The 23,836-nt window shown below is 40.7% G+C and overlaps 1 protein-coding gene across 3 annotated transcripts in view; it reads right to left on the reverse strand.

Annotated features, from left to right (window-relative positions):
- The window catches only part of LOC125885762 (zeta-sarcoglycan), a 466,598-nt gene that overhangs the window by 199,925 nt on the left and 242,837 nt on the right, over positions 1 to 23,836 (reverse strand). For all 3 annotated transcript variants that reach the window (XM_049571525.1, XM_049571526.1, XM_049571524.1), the window contains exon 2: positions 12,568 to 12,777. In XM_049571525.1, the coding sequence (XP_049427482.1) occupies positions 12,568 to 12,777 (210 nt within the window). The remainder of the gene's footprint in view (positions 1 to 12,567; positions 12,778 to 23,836) is intronic.

Here is a 23,836-nt window from a genome sequence, read left to right on the forward strand (position 1 = left end):
CTGTAACACTCACACAGCCACACATCACACTCCACACTGCCTGTCTCTGCCAGCCCTTCATCCACTCACTTCCACTCCATGAGGCAGTGAAACAGACACCTCTCCAAGTCCCTAAGGACCCCAGAGGCAGAGGACAGGAGGGAGAAGCTGAGCGTGGATGATGGGACACTCTATTTAAACCACGCACATGCGCACGTACACGCGCACGCACACACACACACACACACACACACACACACACACACACACACACACACACACGACTCTCCGTTTTCCTATCTGTCTTCTTCCATGCATCATTCAACACCATCCTGCCTGCTCGCCTCCCTCACTCCAATCTTTCTCTTTCTGTCTTTACCACACTCATCTCTCAGATTAGCTTATTTCTAAAGAAATGTAAAGCTATAACAGGCAGGGCTTTAATGGAGAAAAAACTCACACACATATCTCTTAAACATAAATCACAAGAAAACCCGTGACAGCAAAGAGCACCTTGCCCGCTAATTGAGATCATGTACCTATTGCCCTATTTGCCTGAAGGAAATGACAAATTCAAACTGTCTGCTAAACAGCAGTGAATAAATGCTAAACATAGAGAAAGCAGGATCTTCCTCCTCGCTAGCTTCCCTTTAAAATCCTTTGGTATAAAGCATCTTTATTTTATTCAGCTCAATTTGTACTTCCTTTAACAAACAAGTAAGAAATGTATTGAATAAAATCACATTGACATTTTAAGATAGTACCATTTTCAGATAAATCTGAAGTCACTTACACAGATTTGTAAGTGCACTTTAACAACAGTTCACTTTGAATTAATGCAATGGCATTTACAATGTTAAAGCTATAGTAAATGCAGTGAAATTAACTGGGATTTTGTATGATTTAATCCAAATCAAAACTAAAGTAAATTGCTTCTTTGGTGCCAGTTTTCTCAAAGCATTTCTGTATTCCTATGGTGTGTTTATATGCAATGTAAAATTAAGTGTAAAGATATAAAAAGGCAGTCAATGGAGGCAAATATTCAAGCTCACCCTAGAGGACAAAGATGCAAAGTTTTGTCAACAGAGGAGATTACAAAAAGTTACGCTAGATTTAAACATAAAAGTTTACATGGGTCTGTGTGTTATGGGTAACTGTAGGTTGCACAGGCTCACAGAGGAGCTGATGTACACACCTCCAAAACTCAACAAGGTACCATAAGGACCTGAGCATCAAGCAAGCTGACTGTTCATCCATCTCCTGTTGGTAGGTGGGTATGAAACAGCAAACAAAACCAAACAAACAAAAAACCTGTCACCATTATACTCTAAGTGCAAACCCAAAAAGTATATTTTTTAGAAATGAAAAATAACAGCCATACAAACATCCCCATGCACATTCACCCACATGTACCCATGTTCCACTCTGTAGTCTGTTCGGCAAGCCAAATCAGCAAAACAGCATACTGACAGGAAAAACAGACAGCAAGGCTAAGAAGAGAAAGGAACCTGGGTCTTCAAATACAAGGAAGAGCTTGCAGGGTGTGGGCATGTAGCTAGGTAAAGGTGCTGCACCCTCCCTAATTTAATCTGACTGAAATAGCCTATATCCTCCTGAGACCGTGTCCTCATGTGAGGACATCACATTTTGGGTTTACCTGACCTTATACTTCATTCTACTTAAAGCCTCTGGAAACCCAAATCCACAATAGCCTTCTAACTATGTAATTTAGGGTCTTATGTACATAATATTAAACATGTAAAACAATTAGAAATCTGTTTCCATCCAAATTCGAAATATCTGTCTTTTAAGTTTTTGTACATTCTTGAAATTGGGTTTGATTTGGCCATGGTTATCGCTCAGATTTATTACGCAATAAATTCCAAACCAATCATAAATCATCAGTCAGTTGTCTCATCCCGCCCCCCAGTGGCAGTGCAACAAAACCTTTCTGCTCCAGCTAAATCGAGAGAGACGGCCGGCCGGTACCGGTCTCTCCCGCTTTGAGGGTCGGTGTGTGTGTCAGAGTGAAGACATATTTAATCTATTAAGACTGGATGTGTTTGAATGAAAAAGGCTATTATCAGAAAAACGGAGCAGATTTATGTTTTCAATGAAAAAGTATCTCAATGAAGAAAGGCAAAGCGCTAGCCTCCTGTTGTCATTCATCTCAGCTAACGGCCGGGCTCAACCGGGCACGTCTGCAGCGCGAGCCCCATAGCAGCTCGCCCCCCTGTTAATCAATTACAGCGGCTCCACCGGCAACGAGAGCAGCGCGACAACTCTATTTTACGCGGCTCTTCCATTGTTTATCCGTGACACTGTGTCCATGGCGGACATTTGAAAGCGAGTAGATGACAAACAGTACAGTAAACTTGTAGATAACTCAAATATATGTAATAACTTAGGTGGAAAATGCTTTAACATTTCATGCAGCCTACATGCAGCCTCTCGGCTCAGCAAACGGTAAACAACCCTGCTGGCTTCTCTACGTGTCACTTCCGTACGCAGTCAGTGGAGCCCAAATGAATACGCCGCGACGCTACGCTGTACGTTTGCAGCCGGTGGAGCCTGGCCATAACATTGCATGTAAAAGTTATGCTAACTATTCTACGAAGTAACATTAATATGAATCACAAAACATTTTGAAACTTACCATTCAGTGACCACCTGGAAGGAATCATTTTCAGCTTCTGCTTCGTCCTCTGAATCATCAGAGGGCTCAAACATGTACGGCTGGATTAATTTGTGGCAGCCATTGCTGAGCCAGGGAGATGTCAATCAAAACGTGGGAGCTGTCAATCAGAGCGTTATCTGCCACGTCCACTCTGTCCTGGCAAGTGGTCTAAACAGCAACATGAGCTGTTTTTAAACCAGGTTTTCTAATAGTTATTAATGGTTATTTTCACTCAGACTTTTGTGGATGATTAATTAGACACTCGACTTTGATATAATATATGCATTTTTACTATTTCAAGCTGTGTTTCCAAAGGCTTTAACTTAGACCTGTTGTCCTTGTTCGTGGACGCTTTTTTGAGCCATCTTGTGATAGTATGAGCACACTACACTAATTGATGTAAAAACACGATGGCAACCATCTCTGCCAAGTCAGTCTACAGCCGATCCTGGCAATAAAGTGGACAAAGTCCAAAACCTGATCACATTTTATGGCTGAATTATTATGTTTAATATGTTTATATCTGATATGGCAACAAATTTGACCAATGTTAGCAACAGTAACACACTAAGACACTGTTAATTTGGAAGTAATTGTTTCAAGACATTGGGACTTAATTACTGACTTGTTTGAGGACACTGGGACTTTTGTGAACTTTGTGACTCTGATGAGAATGTTTTTCTCTGCTTTTATTGAATCGGTTCTTTCTTTTAATGTCATTTGTTGGTTCGGCCATTTTAGTCTGAAAAACCAAAAAACAAATTGGAAAAGATGGTCAACCTGTGTTCTAAGATCTCTGGGGTTAAACTTAAAAAATCTTACACAGCTTTATGAGGAGAGGCGCATGTCAAGGGCTCAGTCCATCCTGTCCATCCTTTACATGCTGAGTTTCAGCTGCTTCCTTCAGGGCGGAGGTTTATCCTTCCAAAATGCTCTACCAATAGGTACAGATATTCCTTTGTCCCATCTGCAATCGTTGCCCTTAATAGTCACTGACGCCAGGTCATGTTGTTGTTTTTTGTCCTGTGTGTGGTCTTGGTGTTCTGTATGTAAGCTGTATTGTCATATTGTATTGTTATGTCTCCCTTTACTGACTGCAAACCAAATGTTCCCTATGGGGACATTAAAGTTTTATCTTACCTTATTTTACCTTACCTTTATTATCGTCTCATTTGAAGACATTGGGACCTAATTATTGTTGACAGTCTTCAGTTTTTTATACTTATCGTCTTACTGATCCCAAATAGCTAGGAGAAATTAAAAATGCATACCAAACAAAAGTTCAGGTCTCAGGAGGATACAATTCCCTTCACCAAGCAGGTTATGTTATTGGTTTGGTTAATTTGTCTGTTTGTAAGCTGGGTTGCAGAAAAACTGCTGGCCTGAGTTTCAGGAATCTTGGTGAAGGGTGTAACATGGGCCATAGGAAGAACCCAATAAATTCTAAAGTGGATTTGAATCACTGGGCAGATACTCGAATTATTATTCACTTTTGGTATTGCGAGATAAGGCATTTAGCCTTGGCTGAAAGAAAAAATGCCATACATTTTAAAATCCAGTCGGTGGTAGAATAGTTCACATCCAATTATCGAAATACAATGACTCTGTCTCACAATCTCCATTCAAAGGTACCTCTGAGACCTACACATTTAGCTGCAAAAACCTCATACACAAAGCAATGGTTATAAAGCACTAGTTTGACATCATTCTAATACTGTAGTTTTGAAAATATATCCACACATGTACAGTGGTTGCGCTTGCAGATTTGTGTTTCATAGAGAACTAGACTATTGTCCTCGACAAGGTCGGCGTTCTCTGAGTGCTCTTCTAGTTATTCATGTAACTGAACACTCAAATAATACACGAATGCTGCCTAGGTGCACAGAATGTAAGGACAGAAACAGATGTTAATAAAAGTCAAGTGTTTTATAAGAAGCTGTACAATTTGAAACCTGTAGAATACCATTGTTAGTCTGCTAGCACCAAGAGTTAATGCTTACAACCTTAACAACTCTATTTCCCGTCCTTACTTTATCCCACAGCAATCAAGTACATGTTTGGACTTATTCATGCTCTGTCTCTGTGTACCTATATAACCCTGCACATGAGGTTTAAGACTAACGTAAATCATGCTAGATGTGGTATGATGTCCATGAAAAATTCACTTTATTTCATCCATTCTGAAATTCAGAGTGGACCAGTGGATTGAGGAGCAAATTAACACTGTTCATTTTTATAGAAACCTGTGAGACACTGACCTGTCGACATGAACTCTGTCTGTCTCGCTTGCCTCCATTTTATGAGCTTCTCATAAGCTGATCTGTTTTTATTCTAGTTATATTCCCCTGTTGCATCCCTATTTTATGCAGCCATAACCCCTTCTCTAATTAATGTTGGTCATTTTTATTGATTTTCCGATTGTTGTTTTAATATCATCTCAAAAGTACCAAAAGAATAAAGTTTTACTGTAGCCTCACTCTGATTGGCAGCCAATCAACATTAAAAAATAAAAAAGCACAATCGCACAGTGCCAGTAAAAGTTTACTGTCATCATCTATGTGTGAGCCTGCTGAAAGGCCAACGGCAGCTTTATTGTCATTCCTCTGTCATTAATCACATTGATGTGGTATTTATCAGTTTGATGTGGTTAGGAATTAAAAGTGCACAAAGGTATAAACGTGAATCTTTCTTCTTTGAGTTTTTAAATGTCGCTATAAAGACAGATACTGATATTTTACCGTCCTGAGCACTGAGGACATTTTGACACCCATATTGTGTTAGTGGAGCCAGAGTTCATTGTAGTGGAAATAAAAATCTGGATGTTAATAAATCACATCTGGTTTATGACATCAGTGTGCAAGAGGAGCATTCAAAAAATGTTATGCACATATTGTAAGAGGCCATTATGCCAGCATGCAGGGCAGCGCACTACAAACCGGGACACAGAGACACAACCTCGTGGATTAAGCAGGTACTGAGATGACAAACACAGTGAACAAATTGCACACTCTAACACACAAACACACAAGCGCACACACACACACACACACACACACACACACACACACACACACACACACACACACCACAGTCTAGTCCAGACCAGGAATTAGGCAGGCTGATTGGTGAGTGACAACTGAAATTGAATTTCTCTGCAGTGAAAGCCCAAAGGACTCAGGGGAGGGGACGCGCGTGCACACACACACACACACACACACACACACACACACAGACATACAAATGTGGGTACAGACACACACTCAAGCATGAAAAGGCCCATACTCTCAAACGCACACACACACACACACACACACACACACACACACACACACATCAGCATGACCATTTGCTGAATAATTGCTGGCACATACAGTACACGTAGACTCTCTATCTGTTTCCCTCTCTCTGTCTGTCTGTCTGTCACACACACACACACACACACACGTAAACTCCTTTTCCCACAAGTCCCTCCTCTCCAATTTACTGCCAGAGCTGTCGCTTCAAAAGCAAATCTCTTTTTCTTTCCACACCATCACAATGAGAATCGCATCTGGCAACTCCAAACAAAACAAAAAGTTTGAGAAAGGCCTCCATTATGCTGCAGCCGGTTCGACGTGATTTGAATGACGATAAATGGAAATGACAAATCTCGGAGCCATAGAAGCAGCGACTCCCTATAGTGGATCTGAAATGAGAAATGATGAAGAAGTGTGCGTTTGAAGGAGTGAGAGATTTTACTTTTTGATGTTCCTTGCTTTTAAGTTAAGACTCATAATAATGATGAGCCATAGGTAATGTTCAAATATACAACCGCACAGACTCAGAGAGCAGCTGGAGGCTTCTGATGGAAATCTGCTCTACGAGGAGGCTCATGCATCAGAGGTGTGAAGGTGCAAAGCAGCAACAAGCAGCACGACAACAGTAAATTGAGAAAAGACTGACACCTCGGATGAAACAAATATACTTGCGTTGATTGCGACTGAAAACAAACATGCAGTAAAGTACAAATGAAAAGCCCAATTGTGCGATTGGATCTGAATCTGTCAATTATATGCTGAGCACAAACATGCCCGAAAGATACAGATAGTGACAGTGAAAGGCGAGAGACAGCCTGTCTTTTTTTGTATCCGTATGTGAATGCTCAATTAGAGGTCTCCGAGGAACTTCGGTCAATTAATCATGATGGTACATGATAACAGGACGGATGCTTTCAGTCTCCAGTACTTTGCTCTGTATTGTGCACATCACAAGACTCTAGATAAAAGTATGCTTTGCCCCTTCTCTTCTTAAAAGTTACAGAAGCATAATGAGAGTGGGAAAAAGGACAAAGGAGCCAAGTTCAAGTTCTTTTACCAAGTACTTTTTGGTTTCTGTTGTTTAAATCAAAAATGCAAGTTAAACTAAGATAAAGTCAATAAATCGGTCGTGAAATAGGAACCAGATAGTCAAATTTTGGAATTAAGTCAAATGTTTGCTGGATGCGTGTCACCTGTGTGTTTGCTTGCTTGTTTGTTTCTTGCCTGTCAAAATCCATCCATCCTCTACTCCTCTACAAGTCCAATTAATAAAAAAATGAATTGTGGCTCTATTTCAGTCATTATTCCAATCCAATTAATGTTTTAAGTTACAAACCTGTCCCTCTCAAAATGTCCGCCGTGCAAACAAAGGTCTATCTACCTGGATTTTTTTTTTATTCGTATTTGTGATACAAACACATAAAGGTTACACTAGTTTAATTAAGACTACCTTTGTTTCAATTTTTAATCATTATGCAGCAGAATTCCTAATTATGCTAACTGCTGATTGACTATGAACACTTCTGCCCTCACCAACATATCTCTGCTGGAGGGAACACCACTTTTCTCACTCTTGTGATCTTTTCTTTACTTCTTCCACAGGTCGATTTTACAGCTTAATGAAGTCAAACACGAGCTGTAAACATTCTTTGAAATGCTAATACTGTTGCTATGTGACATTTTTGATGAAGCTTCTACCAAATATCACCACGTGTGTGTACTGAGAATGTATTGCATGCTTGTTTAACGAGTGCAGAAGCAAGTGTGGGGTCACAGTTGGTTCAAAAAACCTTTGTCCTATGACATATGGAGCGTCTGATAGTGTTTTCCACTGTTATATTGACTGTGGGTATTTGGGACACTTACTCTGAACTATAAATGGATACTGTTGCTCTCGTAAATACTGTATATGTTCTATCTGATGTTCCCTACAAACAGTGTACAGGTTAGGAATATGTTTGAGGAAAATATTTTTGGGTGATAGGCACTCCAGACTGTCTCTGTCAAATCATCCCCTGACTTCCCCTCCATGAGGCAGTGATATAGACACCTCTCCAGGTCTCTGAGGACCTAAGAGGAAGAGGACAGGAGGGAGCTCAGTGTGGATCTTCAGACACTATATTTAAGCCACATGTAGACAGACACTTTCTCAACCTTATCAGCCCTCTCAGTCCTTTCCTGTATTCATCACTCACTCTTCTTCAGCGCATCATCCACCACCCCATGCTGTTCCTTCCTCCAGGCCTCCACAATAATCCAGTCTTTCTCAATCTTTCTCTGCTCATCTTACTTATTATTTTTTGCTTGTTTTTGTTTTTGTTTTTGTTTTGTCTGGCTTTGTTTTACCCTTCTCCGTCAACCATACTGATGTCTGCGCCACTAGCTACTTCAAACAGCAACATGTAGCACTGCTCGGGACTAGATTAGGCTGAGGGACTGAGGAGATGCTGTTGCAGGATAACACACAGGATATTAATCTCCACAACACCTATATCAAGAGCACTTAAAACTCTGACAGCTGACAGAAGACAGGGCACAACAGAGGTCATCTGCATTTCTTTAAATAAATGTTTGGTTTTTTTAATGTTGCTTTGTCTTCTATTGTGCAGTTTGTTTTATGTGTTTCTTTGTTTTTATTGGATTCTTCTCCACTCATCGGTTAGTTTTTCAGCTCAGTCTGCTTCTTGTTGTCTGTCTTGTTATCTTTTGTTATATTTGGAATGAATTTTGTTAGCTTAGCTGTTTTTTTAACTTTTGTCTCTTTTTTTTGTTATTGTTTGTTTTCCTCCTTAAGTTGAGGGGAGGTCCGTTGTAAAAGCCAGTGGCTTCTTGACCTCTCCTGACACATTTTTTGTTTGTTTTGTTTGGTTTTCTCACTATCCTGATTTTATGTGCATGCAGAAAAAAAAAATCTAGAATATTGTGATTGTTCTTTTTTGCCATCTCAGAAGTCCATTTTCACATCTGCAGGCTTAATTTGTACTACAGTTATTTGTTTCTGTCTTGACACATCGTCTCTCATATTCCTTTCAGTGTAACAAAAATGAACAAATGTGTTTTCATATATCAGTGGAAATGAAGTGCTACTTAGATTGTGTGTTTCATTTAAGAATCAACAAAGAAAGTTCTCATTTCCTTATTATCATCTGTAAAATACTCACTTTCTGCATTTGAAAACATTTTTCATTTACTGAAAAGCACTTGATTTAGATTAAAGAGACATTTGGTCCAGTTGAAATAATAAAAATGTTAAAGACGACTACTTGTACAAGACGGGACGCAAATGATTATGAACCCAACTAGGGCTGCCCCCCAATAGTCGACCAAATGTTAGTCGACCAGAAAGGTCATTAGTCGGCAAGATTTCATTAGCCGCTTAGTCGCAGAAAAAAACAAAAACAAACAAACATGAAATTGTAGAAGGAGCTGTGCCTTCAAAACCTATATGACTGGACCATGTGGAAGATCTGTCTGATCAGTCTGATGGATACGGAAAAGTTGATTATTTTAGCACAGGGCTACCCAGAGCTTTACATCTGTCCCATGGACAATAGGTCTACACACTTATAAACAATGCCTGGAAGAAGATCAGAAGATTAGCAACCTCAGACACAACCTGCCGCCATGCTCTTGAAAACTGGCCCAATAAAGTCACAAGAGTAGCGCCCAGCTCCCGTCCTCGTGTTTTCCACTTGGTTAAATATAGCATGCGTACAGCTCCTAATTTCCAGGGCTGGTACCTGCAGTTATTACACAGGCTAGTTAATAACATGTCAGGCAGGAAATCCAAAGTGTGGGATCATTCTGAGAAGGTGAAGGACGAACCCAAGGTGATATGTAAACTCTGCAGGCAAACATTTGCTGATCATTCGTCGACTACACACGATGTGTCATCTGAAACGTGTAAGTAGCTACATGCCCATTAGCCACTTAGTACAATCATTACTGCTTTGCCGACAGCGTCATTAACAGGTGTGACTTGCACTTGAAAAAATGAATGAATCCCTTTTTACATCTGCAACCTCCCATCTACAACAGGCTTGAGAGGCGCCCTCGTTTTGAGGACTTGGCTCACAATCCAGGATTTCTCTCTTATCCTGAAGCCTCCTTAAGGAATCTGATCACATGTGATTTGGCGGTGGGAACCCTCTTGCGACCGCACGCTTTTGCTGATGCTGACCCCAACAGGATTCGAACCCTGGACCTTCTGCATGGAAGTCGAGTGCTCAAACCACTACAATAGGTAGGCCACTTGTACTTGATAAAAGTACAGTTAGTACAGTTTTGTATTTCCTTGTAATGTAGCACAGTGTTAAAAATGTTACTGATACTACTCTTTCTCAGACCTTGAACTAAAACCATTGTGTTGCCCCGCCCAAAATATATCATTTAATAATTAAATTGATATCGTAAACATGCAGGCGACTAGTTGACTAATGGCCCTAAATGATGACTATAGGTCGACTAGGAAAATTCTTGTCAGGGGCAGCCCTAAACCCAACAATCGCCTTGACCTCCATATTACTGATGAATGCATGCAAGAGACAGAAGTGTTCATATAACATAATTTCAGCAATTCTTTTAACTGCCAGATGGATTTATGAAAAATGTATGAGCTTTAATCATATGCATAGCCTTTATAATCATTGTTTTATGTATCACACTCACTCACTTTGAATAGCGCAGAAACACTTAACTTATTTACAGTACTTCTGCACAGTTTCATATTCTTTTAACTCCCTCCCACCCTGCCTTTATAACTCCTCATGTCTCTTGGTCCCTCACACTGTCTGTTTTCACACACAGTATATGGCCTTTGAAATATCTTTTGCTCTTTCATGCTTAGTGCTGGCTGCCTCCCCTCAGGCATACTTAGCTGTCTTTCCCTCTTCTTTCCCCCCACCTCTCCTATATTGTGAAGCCCCTTATTGAAACATAAGGCATGATGTGGGGAGGCTTTACTAGAGGTTTCCAGGGGTCAGATTCTGCTTCATTTGCATATATACTATCACAGTGTACTTCCTTCAGCCCCAAGGCAATATGGGATATTAGATGTATCAATGCTGTAACCCCTGGATGACATGCTCAGAATACCTAGTGTGAAAAGAGATGTATAAACACATGGAAAGCTTAGCAGTGGCTAGACATGTTTTTAGCTGAAAAGTGCCTGTTGCTACTATTTTGTGCTCTTGGTTCGTATTTTCTCAGATCAAAACAACATTTTAATGTTTTCTACAGTGGCTGCTTCACAGCTCTTCCCTCAATCAGTCAAGTCAAATGTACTTTGTGTCCTAAAGCATTTTAAAAGTATAAAATCATTTTATATCACAGTGCTTCCAAAAAACAAGGTGCTTACAATGTGGGTGGAAAAGAAGCACCGGCTGGACATCTAAAGCAATAACAAAACATTTTGAAAAAAAGGATGTAGTTAAATTCACAAAATAAGAGCATTAGAGCATAAAAAAGGATGTCAGCCACATTGAAAAGCCAATGAATCAAAAGAGGCTTTGAGATGAGTTTTTAATATTTGGACTAATTCAGCAATTTTCAGTGTTTCATAGATGTTGATTCCAAAACGCAGTCATTGCAAATGGCCTTTAACCACCTGTATCAACCAAGACCACCAAACTAAACTGAACCAGTATGTCCTTTGTCGCTGCCTTCCAAAGAAATGCATGCTTTGCAACAGATGGTTACACAAATGAATCAAATGAGTTACTACGGAGAATAAATGAATACAAATAAAAACTACTAGAGGTTCTTATTGGTTAAATGTAAGTGTAGGCTATACTGAGGATTGGAACAATAAAGACTATACTATACCAAGGGCACTAGAGACTGTAAGTGATTGAGCAAAGCAGCCTGGCGGCATGAACAATGTGCAAATCTCCTTGTTGACCAAAGAACTTGTAAGCATGTAAGCATTACATATATTAAATGGAAACTTCGCAGATGTTTAACCAGCTCTGTGTCATCACAGTTTGGTGTTGCAGCCCTATGCTCCCTGCCCACTTGCTGGCAGAAGTCTGCCATCTGACTTAAAATGCCTCATCAAAGTCCAATAGCAAAGACGTTGGGGGTTATAGGAGCTCTCGACACAAGGGGAAGCCAAACACCAGTCATCTCAACACACTGCCATGTTGAAAATCATCAACATTTTCCTCCAACAAATTATTTCTGAAAACATATTTGAATGGGCGCACAAAAACACATGAAGAAAAATAAAGCCAGGCAAAACACCTTAATACATACTGTGTTTGAGGATATTACTGCTGAAGTAAGTTTAAATTCTGGATTGCTAATGAATTAATAATATGCAACTGCATGTTCATCAACAGTGGACACCACTAATTGGATGAGATCATTTGAAATCAAAGGACATCCACTTAATATGTTAGTGCTGCCATGGTATACATACAGGCATATGTGTAGGTGTGTGAACACACATACGTGCACTCCAGTTGAACCTCTGTTGATTTTATCATCACTCTCATGTTGCATTACATTACAGCAAACCTTTTAAACCACCTCTTATAGCTTTCTCACATAAAACTGAGCACTAAACCGTATAACACCCTGACATTTAAGTGACATATACACAAGCACGCCTCTTACCGGAGTGAAGTTCATGACTTTGAGGATCCAGATGGTCAGTGCCAGGTTGACGATCATGGTGACAAGGAGGAGGAGGATGAAAAAGTACAAGCATCTCTTCCTCCAGCCATAGATTCCCACTGCTGGGTAAACCTGGGTGCCACACACTGACGCCCCCCGCTGGTGGAGCGGGTTGGGCTGTGCTGCGAGGATATACTGCTCCTGGGTCATCTGAAAGGGATACAAATATGTAGAATATATGTAAGAATTGCTGATTTTTGTTAGATATTTTTCTGAGAGTTACATCTGTGCATGGATTTTGAGGAAATACCTTTCCTGAAATCATTAATTAATTCTGAAAACAGAGGCTAGATTCACCTGAATTATTGCCATTTATCAACCAAAGTTACATAGTAGCTTCATTCACAGATCACTTCTTCCTTTTTTCATTTCTCTCTCTATATATTTTTCATTCTGGAATGAAAATCTGCTCTGTGCAGATACTAGACAAGCATCGCTTGATTTCAGGGCCAAAAAGGGAGAAAGAAGATAGAAACGGCATGTTTATTCCTGCCCTTTCTCATCCATGCAGTGCAGACAAAGATAAGGCAGGAGGAGGAGAGGGTGAACTTTTACATTTCAGTCGTGGTGGGGAGGATGGAAACGGCATTAAACAGGTGAAAATAAAGAAGAAACGCAGAACAGAGAAAAGATGGGAGAAAGAGCAGAAGTTTGGAAGTGAGAGAGCAGGGCGTAGCGCAGAGGAGGGAAAGACCGAAGCATGATAAAAACAAGATAGAGGTGGAGCGGTGAAGTGGAGAGATAGCACGGCACCAAGTAGTAAGAGATAGAAACGGAGGATGGAGTAAGAGAGAGAGAAAGAGTGAGAAGGGGCAGATAAGATGGCAGAGGAGGACAGAGTCCATTAGTTGTAGTGCAGCAGGAGGAGTCATTGGTGGCAAGAGATATGGACACTAGCTGCAAGGCACTACTATCTCAGTCCATCTCTGACTCTCTAAGTCCTCTTACTCTCTTCACCTTGCTCTCTCTACCTCAAATTCTCCCTCTCTCGCTCTCTAATTCACTTCCTATCTCGCTTCTGCACCTCTCTCCCTCTTTATCAGTCTCTCTCTCACACACACATTATGTCTTTATTTGCTGAGGCTGCATGACCTTAACACCTCACTGACTGTTGATTCCCCCCCTCCCTGCAATGCTTTTTCTCCATATAGTCTCACATGATGATACCAACAAGCCTTGATGGGAAACAAAAATGCTGACTCTTGCTTTGCCTGCAGGGAAAAAAAAAGAACAGAAAAGAAAATGCAGACTTGGCCTGTTTAACTTTTGTTGGCTTTTTCAGTGGAAGAGTCTCAGAAGCAAATATCAATCTGTAATCTGTGTCTCCACATGGGCCCTGTTTCTCATACACAGAAAAGCAAAGCCCAAGGTCTCATAGAGCCACTGATGTTATGACAATGCATAAACACTTTTAAATCTTAAAAATGCCTCTGTTGCAAGAAGTTATGAGATTGGTATGCATAGATTTTGTGTGGATATAAAGGGGTGGGGGGGGTGGGGGTATTGGCCAGTGGGTATTGGCCTTGGCCAGGCTTGTCACTTGTCACTGATCCAGTTTGTGATTTTCATGGATAGGATCTCCAGGCGCAGCTGGGGGGAGGAAAGGGATCCGGGCTGGGGAACTCAGAATTGCATCTCTGCTTTTTGCAGACGATGTGGTTCTGTTGGCTTGATCACACCATGACCCTCAGCATGTACTGGGGCGGTTTGCAGCCAAGTGTGAAGCGGTCAGGTTGAGAGTCATGGTTCTCTGCCAGAAACCGGTGAATTGCTTCCTCCAGGTTGGGGAGAGTTACTGCCTCAAGCGAGGGAGTTCAATTATCTTGGGTTTTTTTTCAAGAGTGAGGGTAGAATGGAGCATGAGATGGATCGGCGGTTTGGTGCGGCTTTTGCAGTGATGCAGGCACTGCGCCGCACTGTCGTGGTGAAAAGGGCTTTTGATTTACTGGTCCATCTATGTCCCAACCCTCACCTATGGTCATGAGTTCTGGGTAATGACCGATAGAACGAGGTTGCGGATACAGGTGCGTGGGGTGGCTGGGGTGAGGAGCTCAGACAACCATAAGGAGCTCAGAGTAAAGCTGCTACAGCTTCGCGTTAAGGGGAGGGATTACATATCTCATCTGGCCTGGGAACTCTTGGGAACTTGGGGTCCCCCAGGAGGAGCTGGAAAGTGTCGCTGGGGTGAGGGACATCTGGGGGGGCTTTGCTTGGCCTGCTGCCCCTATGATCTGGCCCCGCAAAAGCAGATGAAAATGGATGGATGGATGGATGGATGGATGGAATATTAACAGCATTTCACTTTGCAAAAAACCTGTTATAGGCAAACCAAAACGAAGCCAGTGTTCTCGCTACAATACCAGTCTACAATACCAGTCTAACCAGTCCCATGGTGTGATGATGTGTTACAGACCCTAACTCAGTGGTGTGTTTTCCTTTACATTTCAGGAGCCATTTTCCACCTGAATTAACAGAGATACTGGGTGACTGAACTTTGATAAGACAGAGCAAAAACACATTAAATCCAAACGGAAATGCACCCAGATGCAATGAAGACCAATCAACCAAAACATCTTCGGAGATACACAGACACACGTTTGGTTGCATTTACTATGAAGAGTGAATTCAGTGAGTCTAGGTGTAGCTATTATTAAAACTTTACCAGGGCAATATATTTGTTAAAAATGGAGAACAAGAAAAACACAGCATTTAATACCAGACTGAAAGGAGGTGATGAAAGAATATGATATATATATCACAATCTGCTTTTCTGGCAAAGAGAGGATGGAGCTCCTTTTAATGTGCATACTAAATATGCATTTAATATTTGGTCTCAATGCAATCCAATTAATTTAGGCACAAGCTGGATATGAGTCTCATATTAATGCCAACTGGAAAGGGCTTAATGTGGTAAATGCATTGATGTTGTTTTTCCTTTTCACAGTGAAGAAATTCTCCTGCAATATTCTCAGCTGGTTCATCTGTTGCACTTGTCGGGTGCATCTGTTCAGTCTGCGCAGACACAATGCATATGAACTGATAGCATTGTTGTGGAGTAGAGCACTGGAATGGGCTGGTGATAATTGTATCTCAGTATTCAGCGTGAATCAATAGGAGTGTGTGTGTGTGTGTGTGTGTGTGTGTATGTGTGCGTGCGTGCGTGCGTGCGTGTGTGTGCATACCTGCGTGCTGGAGTTTTCTCAAGTGCCCTGGAATGGCAATCTTTTTTTTTTTTTTCCCCCTGCATGTATCAACAGTTGGAATCAATAGGTGCACACATATCTGTGAGTGTGGGTGTATGTATTTGAATGGGCATTTCTCAAGGACAAGCATGTCAATCAGCCAAGGATCAATGCAATGTAATGTTTTGGGGGTTTTTGTAGTTTTTATTTTCCCCCGCTGAATTAAAATCAGAAACAGTTTTATTGCCAAGTAGGTTTGCACATACAAAGAATTTGACATGGTATTTTGTTGCATTATTCAAAGGTCCAGTCAGGGGCACCTATGAGCAGAAACAGAATATGGTAATACAACTACATTTTCATAAATTGATAATCACCTAAAACCTTGTAAATCACCTTGTGTTTTAGTTACCTTACAATGAGCTGTTTTATGTACAGTACATATGGAGTGGGTCCTCTGCCACAGAGTCTGCCTTGTGGTTTACAGTTATCCAGAACGGACAGATCAATCACTGTCTCTAGATAGGGCCATTCGCATTTCACATTAGCTACCAATGTTCTCCTGCATACTCGGCATACAGGAGAAGTTTCAGTTCTGCATCTTCACCATCTTCCCTTTTCATGCAAAATATAAATTTAAACATAATTTATACTGATGTAGGGTCAAGTTAAGTTACATAACGCATACCAGAGTGTGTCCTTTATCACACACTCTGGACAGCTCCGTCCCACTCATTCACTCACAAGTTCTCCAGCAACACTAAGAGAGAGAGTTTCCTCTAGGATGGAGTTGAAGCAGCGGAGATGAAGCACACATATGAAAAAAAAAATTCACATATGTGAAACTTTTTTGTATGCTTGCAAAGCACAGCCTGCTGGAATGTTTCTATGTATCTACTGGCACCAGAAGGGCTCTTTAGGACGAAGTACATACAGTACATGTGTGCACAGTATGAGCAGGTGAAATGTCTGTCTGGCTTAAATATGAGGTGTCTCAAGATTTAGGAACATACAATTTTATTGAATATGATAAAAGTAAAAAGTCACATGACATGCCGCTGTTTTGTGCTATGACCTATTTAAGTGTTGGAAGTTGTTATTTACGTGACAACACCTGAACGCAACACAAGCTCAGCAAGAGGGCCGTGCTGTGCTGCTGTGCAAGCAGCTGTTCGTCTGTGCGTAACAGCAGTCTGTTGCTGGTTATTTACGCACTGTCCACAACAATAACTTTGTCAGCTGACAAACTGCACCGGGTTCGGGGTCAGGTTTGGTCAGGAAAATGCGGCCCGAGCCGCTCTAGTATGCTCACCTGTGTGTGTGGCGGAACTCCGCCGTGCGCGATACAGAGAGCAGAGGAGAAATGTTAACGTGTGACCATGTAGAAACAGAAATGACACGATGACATAACACCATAAATAGTATATTTTTATGTTATTATATGAAGCGTCCGTCGCGCAAAATAATATCAATGGGGGCTGTGGGCAGGACATTGTTACACAGCTGTGCCTGTGACTTCAGGCAGAGAGACCGCTGCATCAGAGCCGAAGAGCACGTTTTAAAATACATTTATTTTATCAATTAGTTATTAACTTTTACTTTTTTTAGCAACTTGCCCGATCGGGCAAGTGAGTTGTTAGTTTACATGCCCAACCTTGAGTTTTACTTGCCCCGGGCAATCGGGCAGTCGTTACTGTTGAGCCCTGGCTATGCTAAATCAGTCTGTGAGATCAATGAAATTACTGCAGCACACGTGCAGTACAGCACTGCGCTGCTAGTTTGTGTGTGAAGTGGACCACAGCGCGTCACCTTTTTCTTGGTAGTTGTAGTCTATTGTGTGACCTGGAGATAGTGTCTGGATGCAGGCGACAGATCTATTTAAATAAGACTGACTGCTTAAATAAATAAAAAGATTCAGATATTTTCCAGCACTAGATTTATTTAAAAGGCCATGGAAAATGATTTTTAACTCCCCCCACAAAGATTTTTCATTGTTCATACTTCAGTAGATTTAGGCCTACTTGATACTTTAATAATAATGTTATAGTTTTGAGTGCTGTGCTGCAAACCTTTAAACCTCTGTAGCTCCAGTGCTATGGGCAAAAACTCTAATGTACAGCCCTGCTATTTATTTTATATAATTTTTACTTGTGCAGCCACATATTTTTTAAACAGAGGAGTATAATCCCTGTCTTTGCATTGTTTTTTCATCACAGTCTGTTTTAATAAAAGTGCTTGTGACATCTCAAATGTGGCTCTGACTTGCAACTGGAAACATTTGGCCCATACCAAAATATATTAATTGTGTATCGCCAGTCAGCGTAAGAATACCGAGATATGAATTTTTGTCCTTACCCAGCGTTCAATGCCACTAAATCCTACACAGGGCACCTTTAAATGTTAAGAAATATCCACAAGTGGCACTGAGATTGTGTGTGGTCACTTTTGTGACTTTTTCAATTTCTCAGTTACATTGTGATTTGAATCTTCATTTATGCTGTCGCTGACTCAGCCATTGCCTTGAGTGTGTATTTGTTTCTTGTGTCTCATTTAACTCACAGCTATGCATGGTTATCAACTCAACTCAACATCCTGACAAAATTTTCTCCACCCCCATAGTTCCCCTATTCTGTGTGCAGTATTTGTCTTACTTTTTCACACAGCTTTTGTCACAGAAAATGCTCCACCTCCTGCCCTTTGTCACCCTTTCCATACGTAGCACTCCTTCCCTGAGCTTTATGCTTTCCTTCTCCCTATCCCTTCATTCATTCGTATTTTCTTCTTTATTTGGCATTTCTCAAACTCTTCAGTCATTTCCTTCCCCCTTAATTCAAATTAAAAGCATTTTTCTGTCCTTGCCCTCAATCTCCCCCTCACCCATCACACGTCCACTGTTTTCCCTTTATTAACTTTATGCTTTTCTCCATTTTTATTTTCTGTCTACTCCAGCTTTCCTCACTCACTTCATGTCTTTCTTTCCACTCTCTGTTCTTAAAGGGAAATTTCGGTGTATTTCAACACGTCTCCTATCGTCCTAAATTTGTTTCAAGTGACTAGTGACATAAAAATTATAGTTAGCATGTTAGCCGTTAGCCTAGATACAGCCGGGGTGCACAGTGGCATCAGACCTGTTAAAACCTAAGTGAACGGGCATACTTCAAGTGCAAAGTTAGTCCACTAAACAAGCTTTTTTTCCACAAAGACCCCCTTATATCGTTAGGATAAATGTCAGAGAACATATAGAAAACGACATGTAAACGTGTTGTCTTACCTTACTGGTGTGCTGCCATGTTTGTTTACCATCTAGCTCTGCTTTCCAAAACGCGGCCGAAATAAATCTCGCGAGCTCTAGATAAAGCATAGCTGGATACTAACGTTACTCCAGGTGGAGGTGTCTCATCCTTGGTCACATCCAGACCTTGAAAATAAGGCTGTAACCGGTCCCATTCCTTGCAACAGAGGCACTCCTCTTCTGTGGGCACTGGGGCACAGCATTCACAGGTACACCACCAATCTCCAGAGCTACGCAGCCTTGCAGCAGCCATTCCTCCTCTCTCGTCCTCTACCTGTTGCGCCTTTCTCTCCCCCCTCCTCCATTCTTCAATTTCACGAAGCTCTTCGTCAGTGTATTCTGGCTCAAATAAATAAGGGCGGCCATCAAACTCTGCAAAATCAAATTCCTCCTCCACAAAGTCGAAGTCTGGCAAAAAGTCAGCCATTATTCTATAAATCTTTCATAAAATAAATGAATGAACTTTTCAGACTACTGTCCGGTTCTGCCTTCCAGCTGTTGCTGCTTGTTCTCGCGAGATTTCAGGCAGGGTATGAGATCGCTGCTTGTTCTCGCAATATTTTGGTCACGCTTTGGAAAGCAGAGCTAGATGGTAAACAAACATGGCAGCACACCAGTAAGGTAAGACAACACGTTTACATGTCGTTTTCTATATGTTCTCTGACATTTATCCTAACAATATGAGGTGGTCTTTGTGGAAAAAAAGCTTGTTTAGTGGACTAACTTTGCACTTGAAGGTATGCCCGTTCACTTACACTTTAACAGGTCTGACGCTACTATGCGCCCCAGCTGTATCTAGGCTAACGGCTAACATGCTAACTATTATTTTTTATGTCACTAGTCACTTGAAATAAATTTAGGACGATAGGAGACAGGTTGAAATAAACCGAAATTTCCCTTTAACCAAGCCATTTTGTTCCCCCTCTTTTCCTCCCTCCCTTCCTCTATCCCACACTCCCTCCCTCCCTCTTCCAATGCATTTCTGAGATTGAACTGACAACAGAATCATCAATCAATCCCATGGTGCACCACAGCCTGGAGGCCCTGCACAGCATGACCCAACTTTATTAACATCATAATGTCTTGACAGCCATAAAAACAACAGCTATAGGAGCCACGTCACCATGGAAACCATTACAGCATACTGTCAACTGTGATCGAACAATGACCTCAGCAGAGCCAATACTCTCAACTAGACTGTATACAGCATATAAATGGCATGATTTCTCATGTTCGGTAATGGCGGTACAGGTAGAAGTCGGTAAACTGTGACTTCTCAATCAAAAGATAAATAGCCTCTTATACTGTACAAGATAAAACTTAGAGCAATTTTTTTTGCCTAACTATGTGTAACTTGGCAAAACGGAAAGCAGCACATTAAGACATAAAAAATGCCCCATAAACTAGGATTAGGGCCAAAATGCAACATTTGTGAATTTATAACACCTTAGATCCTTTTAAATATTTTGTAACATTACCGTTTGAGGGTGGCACATATGCACTGTCACATTAAATCAAATGTCAACATGACAAATTGGTTAACAGTCTGTCAACATCAGGTAGTGGACACACATCTGTATGACAAATCTAGATAAGTAGACACCATAACACACTCATACACAGTATCCCCATGTGACACCATACTGAAGCTCAGCTCTTTACTTTGAGGATCAGATGGTGAGATGAGAGAAGATGAAGAAGAGCAGGGGAAAGAAGAAAAAGGCAGATGAGAGACATGAAGTAGGGAGAAAAATATATGATCTTGATAAGTACATGTGACTTATCCACTGCAACTCCTCGAAGAAATGCAAAATAAACTGCATTACTTTAATAAAAGCTAATAACAGGAGATGAGAGGACAGGAGATGTTGTGTGACATTGTCTTTTATCTTCAAGGCAGCTCCATCTCTCCCTCACACACACACACACACACACACACACAAAGGTTTTCAAATTCATCATGACAAATCAATCACACATTTGCCCCCATATGATGAGTCACAGGGGTTCCTTGCAGTAGATAAGAGATGATGGTTTGGTTCAGGCTGGAAGCAATATGAGTCTGGATATCATTATAATGACGGATATGTAAAACTTCATTATAAATTGTGTTTCAGTCGCCTGCTGTGATTGCATTTCCGTGGGCATCTCCTTTTTCTGATGTAAAATGAAGCCTACATGTCCGGTATAAAAATCGCACCCTGATGCACAGTGTCATCCACCCGCATTATGCAACTACATGAATGTTAATGCATGTGGGATGTGAAGTTTGTGTCAAGTCATATTCAGCCTGGTGGACGTTGCCAAAAGGCAAGAGGCGAGGAGAGGGGAAACAGATATACACGTGTGCTGTTGGATAATGTATGTGAAAGCTTGATAAATTGACGGACGGGTGGATGTGGATGGATTTGACGTGGACACAGGGGTGGATAATGAATAAAAGGATGGATAGAAGGACTTGTAAGCAGAAAGTCAGACAGCTTAAGATCGCGCTTCATGGCTGAAATGCGTATCAAAGTGTAATCAGTATGCGCGCACGGCCGATTGGTGCTGCTGCTATATGTGCAGCGCTGGGGGCAATCCAATGTATCTGTCAGGCAGCATCACACGGCCCGGCTCTCCTCTCATCTGCTTATACTCAATCAATACCACCGCTTCAATATCTCTCCACGTCTGATGGCCTTGACATTCTTTCTCTGTTTCTCTTTCTATCAGCCTCTTTAATGCAAGCTCCCAAGGAGAGCATTTACTATACATAGCAGAGTGGTAAAGATCAACCACTGTGGGGGTTTTTAAGAGCGAGCATGATATTTAGATTTAAGGTGGAGGAAGCCAACACTTTGTATCGATATTCAATGCTGTTTCATCAAATATGAACTTCTTTAACATATTATAGGAAATGCAGGTGGTGTTAGTCGAATCCTACTGTTTCACCCAGTCAGACTGTTATGTGACACTACTTCACCATGTGGGATTGATATGATATATTATATTATATTATTCAGACAGACATAGAGACAGATTACTGCAGAGAGAAGAACAGAGAAAATGTAGACACATTGAAGCTATTGGGAAAGTATTGTGACCTTGGGACAATTGTTAGTTATGAGTGTTGGATGTTCCCTTTCTATACTTATTAACTAGCTTTAAATAGTGTGGTGAAAAATGCACTGGCTCAGAGGCCCTTCTTTCTTATCTCCACAATAGTTGCTAGAATGTTATTGGGCTGAAATATTATCAAAAGATTTAGATTTTTCCCAGGGATAATTATTCTGTTGTGCACCCATTAAAACAAATTTAAAACCAAATGCCCAAAATGCCTAAAAATGAACATAAGTGTAAACATAAGTGCTGCAAATGTTGAGCGAGGCTCCTGAAATAACTGCAGGAGAATTAGGTTTTCCTTATTTAGATGTACCTCCACTAAAGTTACTTGCCTTGCTGTAAAGTGTGTTTTGTTCTTGAACTGAACATCCTGTCAATCAGACAGTGAGGCCATTACTGTGACATGGACTTTCTGTTTACGGGGTTTTATTTAGCTATTTGCTGGCCACGGTGGCTTTAGCTGCTAATCCTAACAACTTCATGAACTTTCAAAAACTTTACAACTTCAAAAACTGTTGCTGGATTATTACGTTTAGGAGTGTCCACCCTTTAAAAATTAAAAAAAAAGGACAAAAAAAAAAAAAGACAAAAATCCAAAAATGGACTGGCTTATGTAATTGGCACCTTTTTAGAAGTTGCACGGAATAATTGGTTTTCAAGCAGATGGTTAACCCCGAGCTCACCTGTGGTGAGTCACATGTGCCAGCAATTTAATAATGACTCAGTCAACCAATTTTAAATAAAGCAAAACACTCATTGAGCTGTGTCATGTCACTATGTGGTGCCATACTGAGCATTAGGTGAAACATGAGGCTGTAGCCAAGCGTGGACATGGGGGGGGGGGTTTATACACTACAATGGATTTAATAATTTTGCACTGTTCACAAAATATGTTTAACAATCAATAATGTTGTGTTTATGTGTACAGAATGGGACTGACCAGTCCAAAGTCACCAAGCTAGTGTTTCTATGCTATACATATACATATATACACACACACATATATATATATATATATATATATATATATATATATATATGTGTGTGTGTGTGTGTGTGTGTGTGTGTGTTGTTTTATAATTTCTGCCCATCTCATCTGTGTAATTGCTGCACACACTTTTCATTCGCCTATTATATCAGTTCAAGGTTTTAATGTCTACATGGTGTGCTTCTGATTGAAATTAATAATCATTCATAATTTATAATATTTACTCCAACTGTTTACGCCCTCTGCTTTCAAATGAGGCAGTGGCACAGCCATCAAATCTCTCTCAGATGAAGGGACAATCATCCGTTATTACTTCTAATATTAACTGTAATGACAGATGAAATATCCCTCTCTCAACCCTATTTAACTTTCTCAATACTGATTGTCTACTTATATTCTTTGTGAGGGATTTCATAAACGTTTTCAATCATATTTAGTCAAATTCTGTATTAACATGCATCATGTCACCTTATTCTATGTAGAGACAGTCAGTTCTCTGGGTCAGATAAGTGTTAAGATACATGAATAAAAACAACACTTGCAACACCGTACGAGAGCAGGTGAGCATTTGCGTGACGGAAAACTCAACAAGGGATTTCATGTCAAATACTTACACATGCAACAAAGTGTTGGTGTTTCCAG

Source organism: Epinephelus fuscoguttatus, linkage group LG3 (assembly GCF_011397635.1).
Source record: "Epinephelus fuscoguttatus linkage group LG3, E.fuscoguttatus.final_Chr_v1".
Taxonomy (NCBI): Eukaryota; Metazoa; Chordata; class Actinopteri; order Perciformes; family Serranidae; genus Epinephelus; species Epinephelus fuscoguttatus.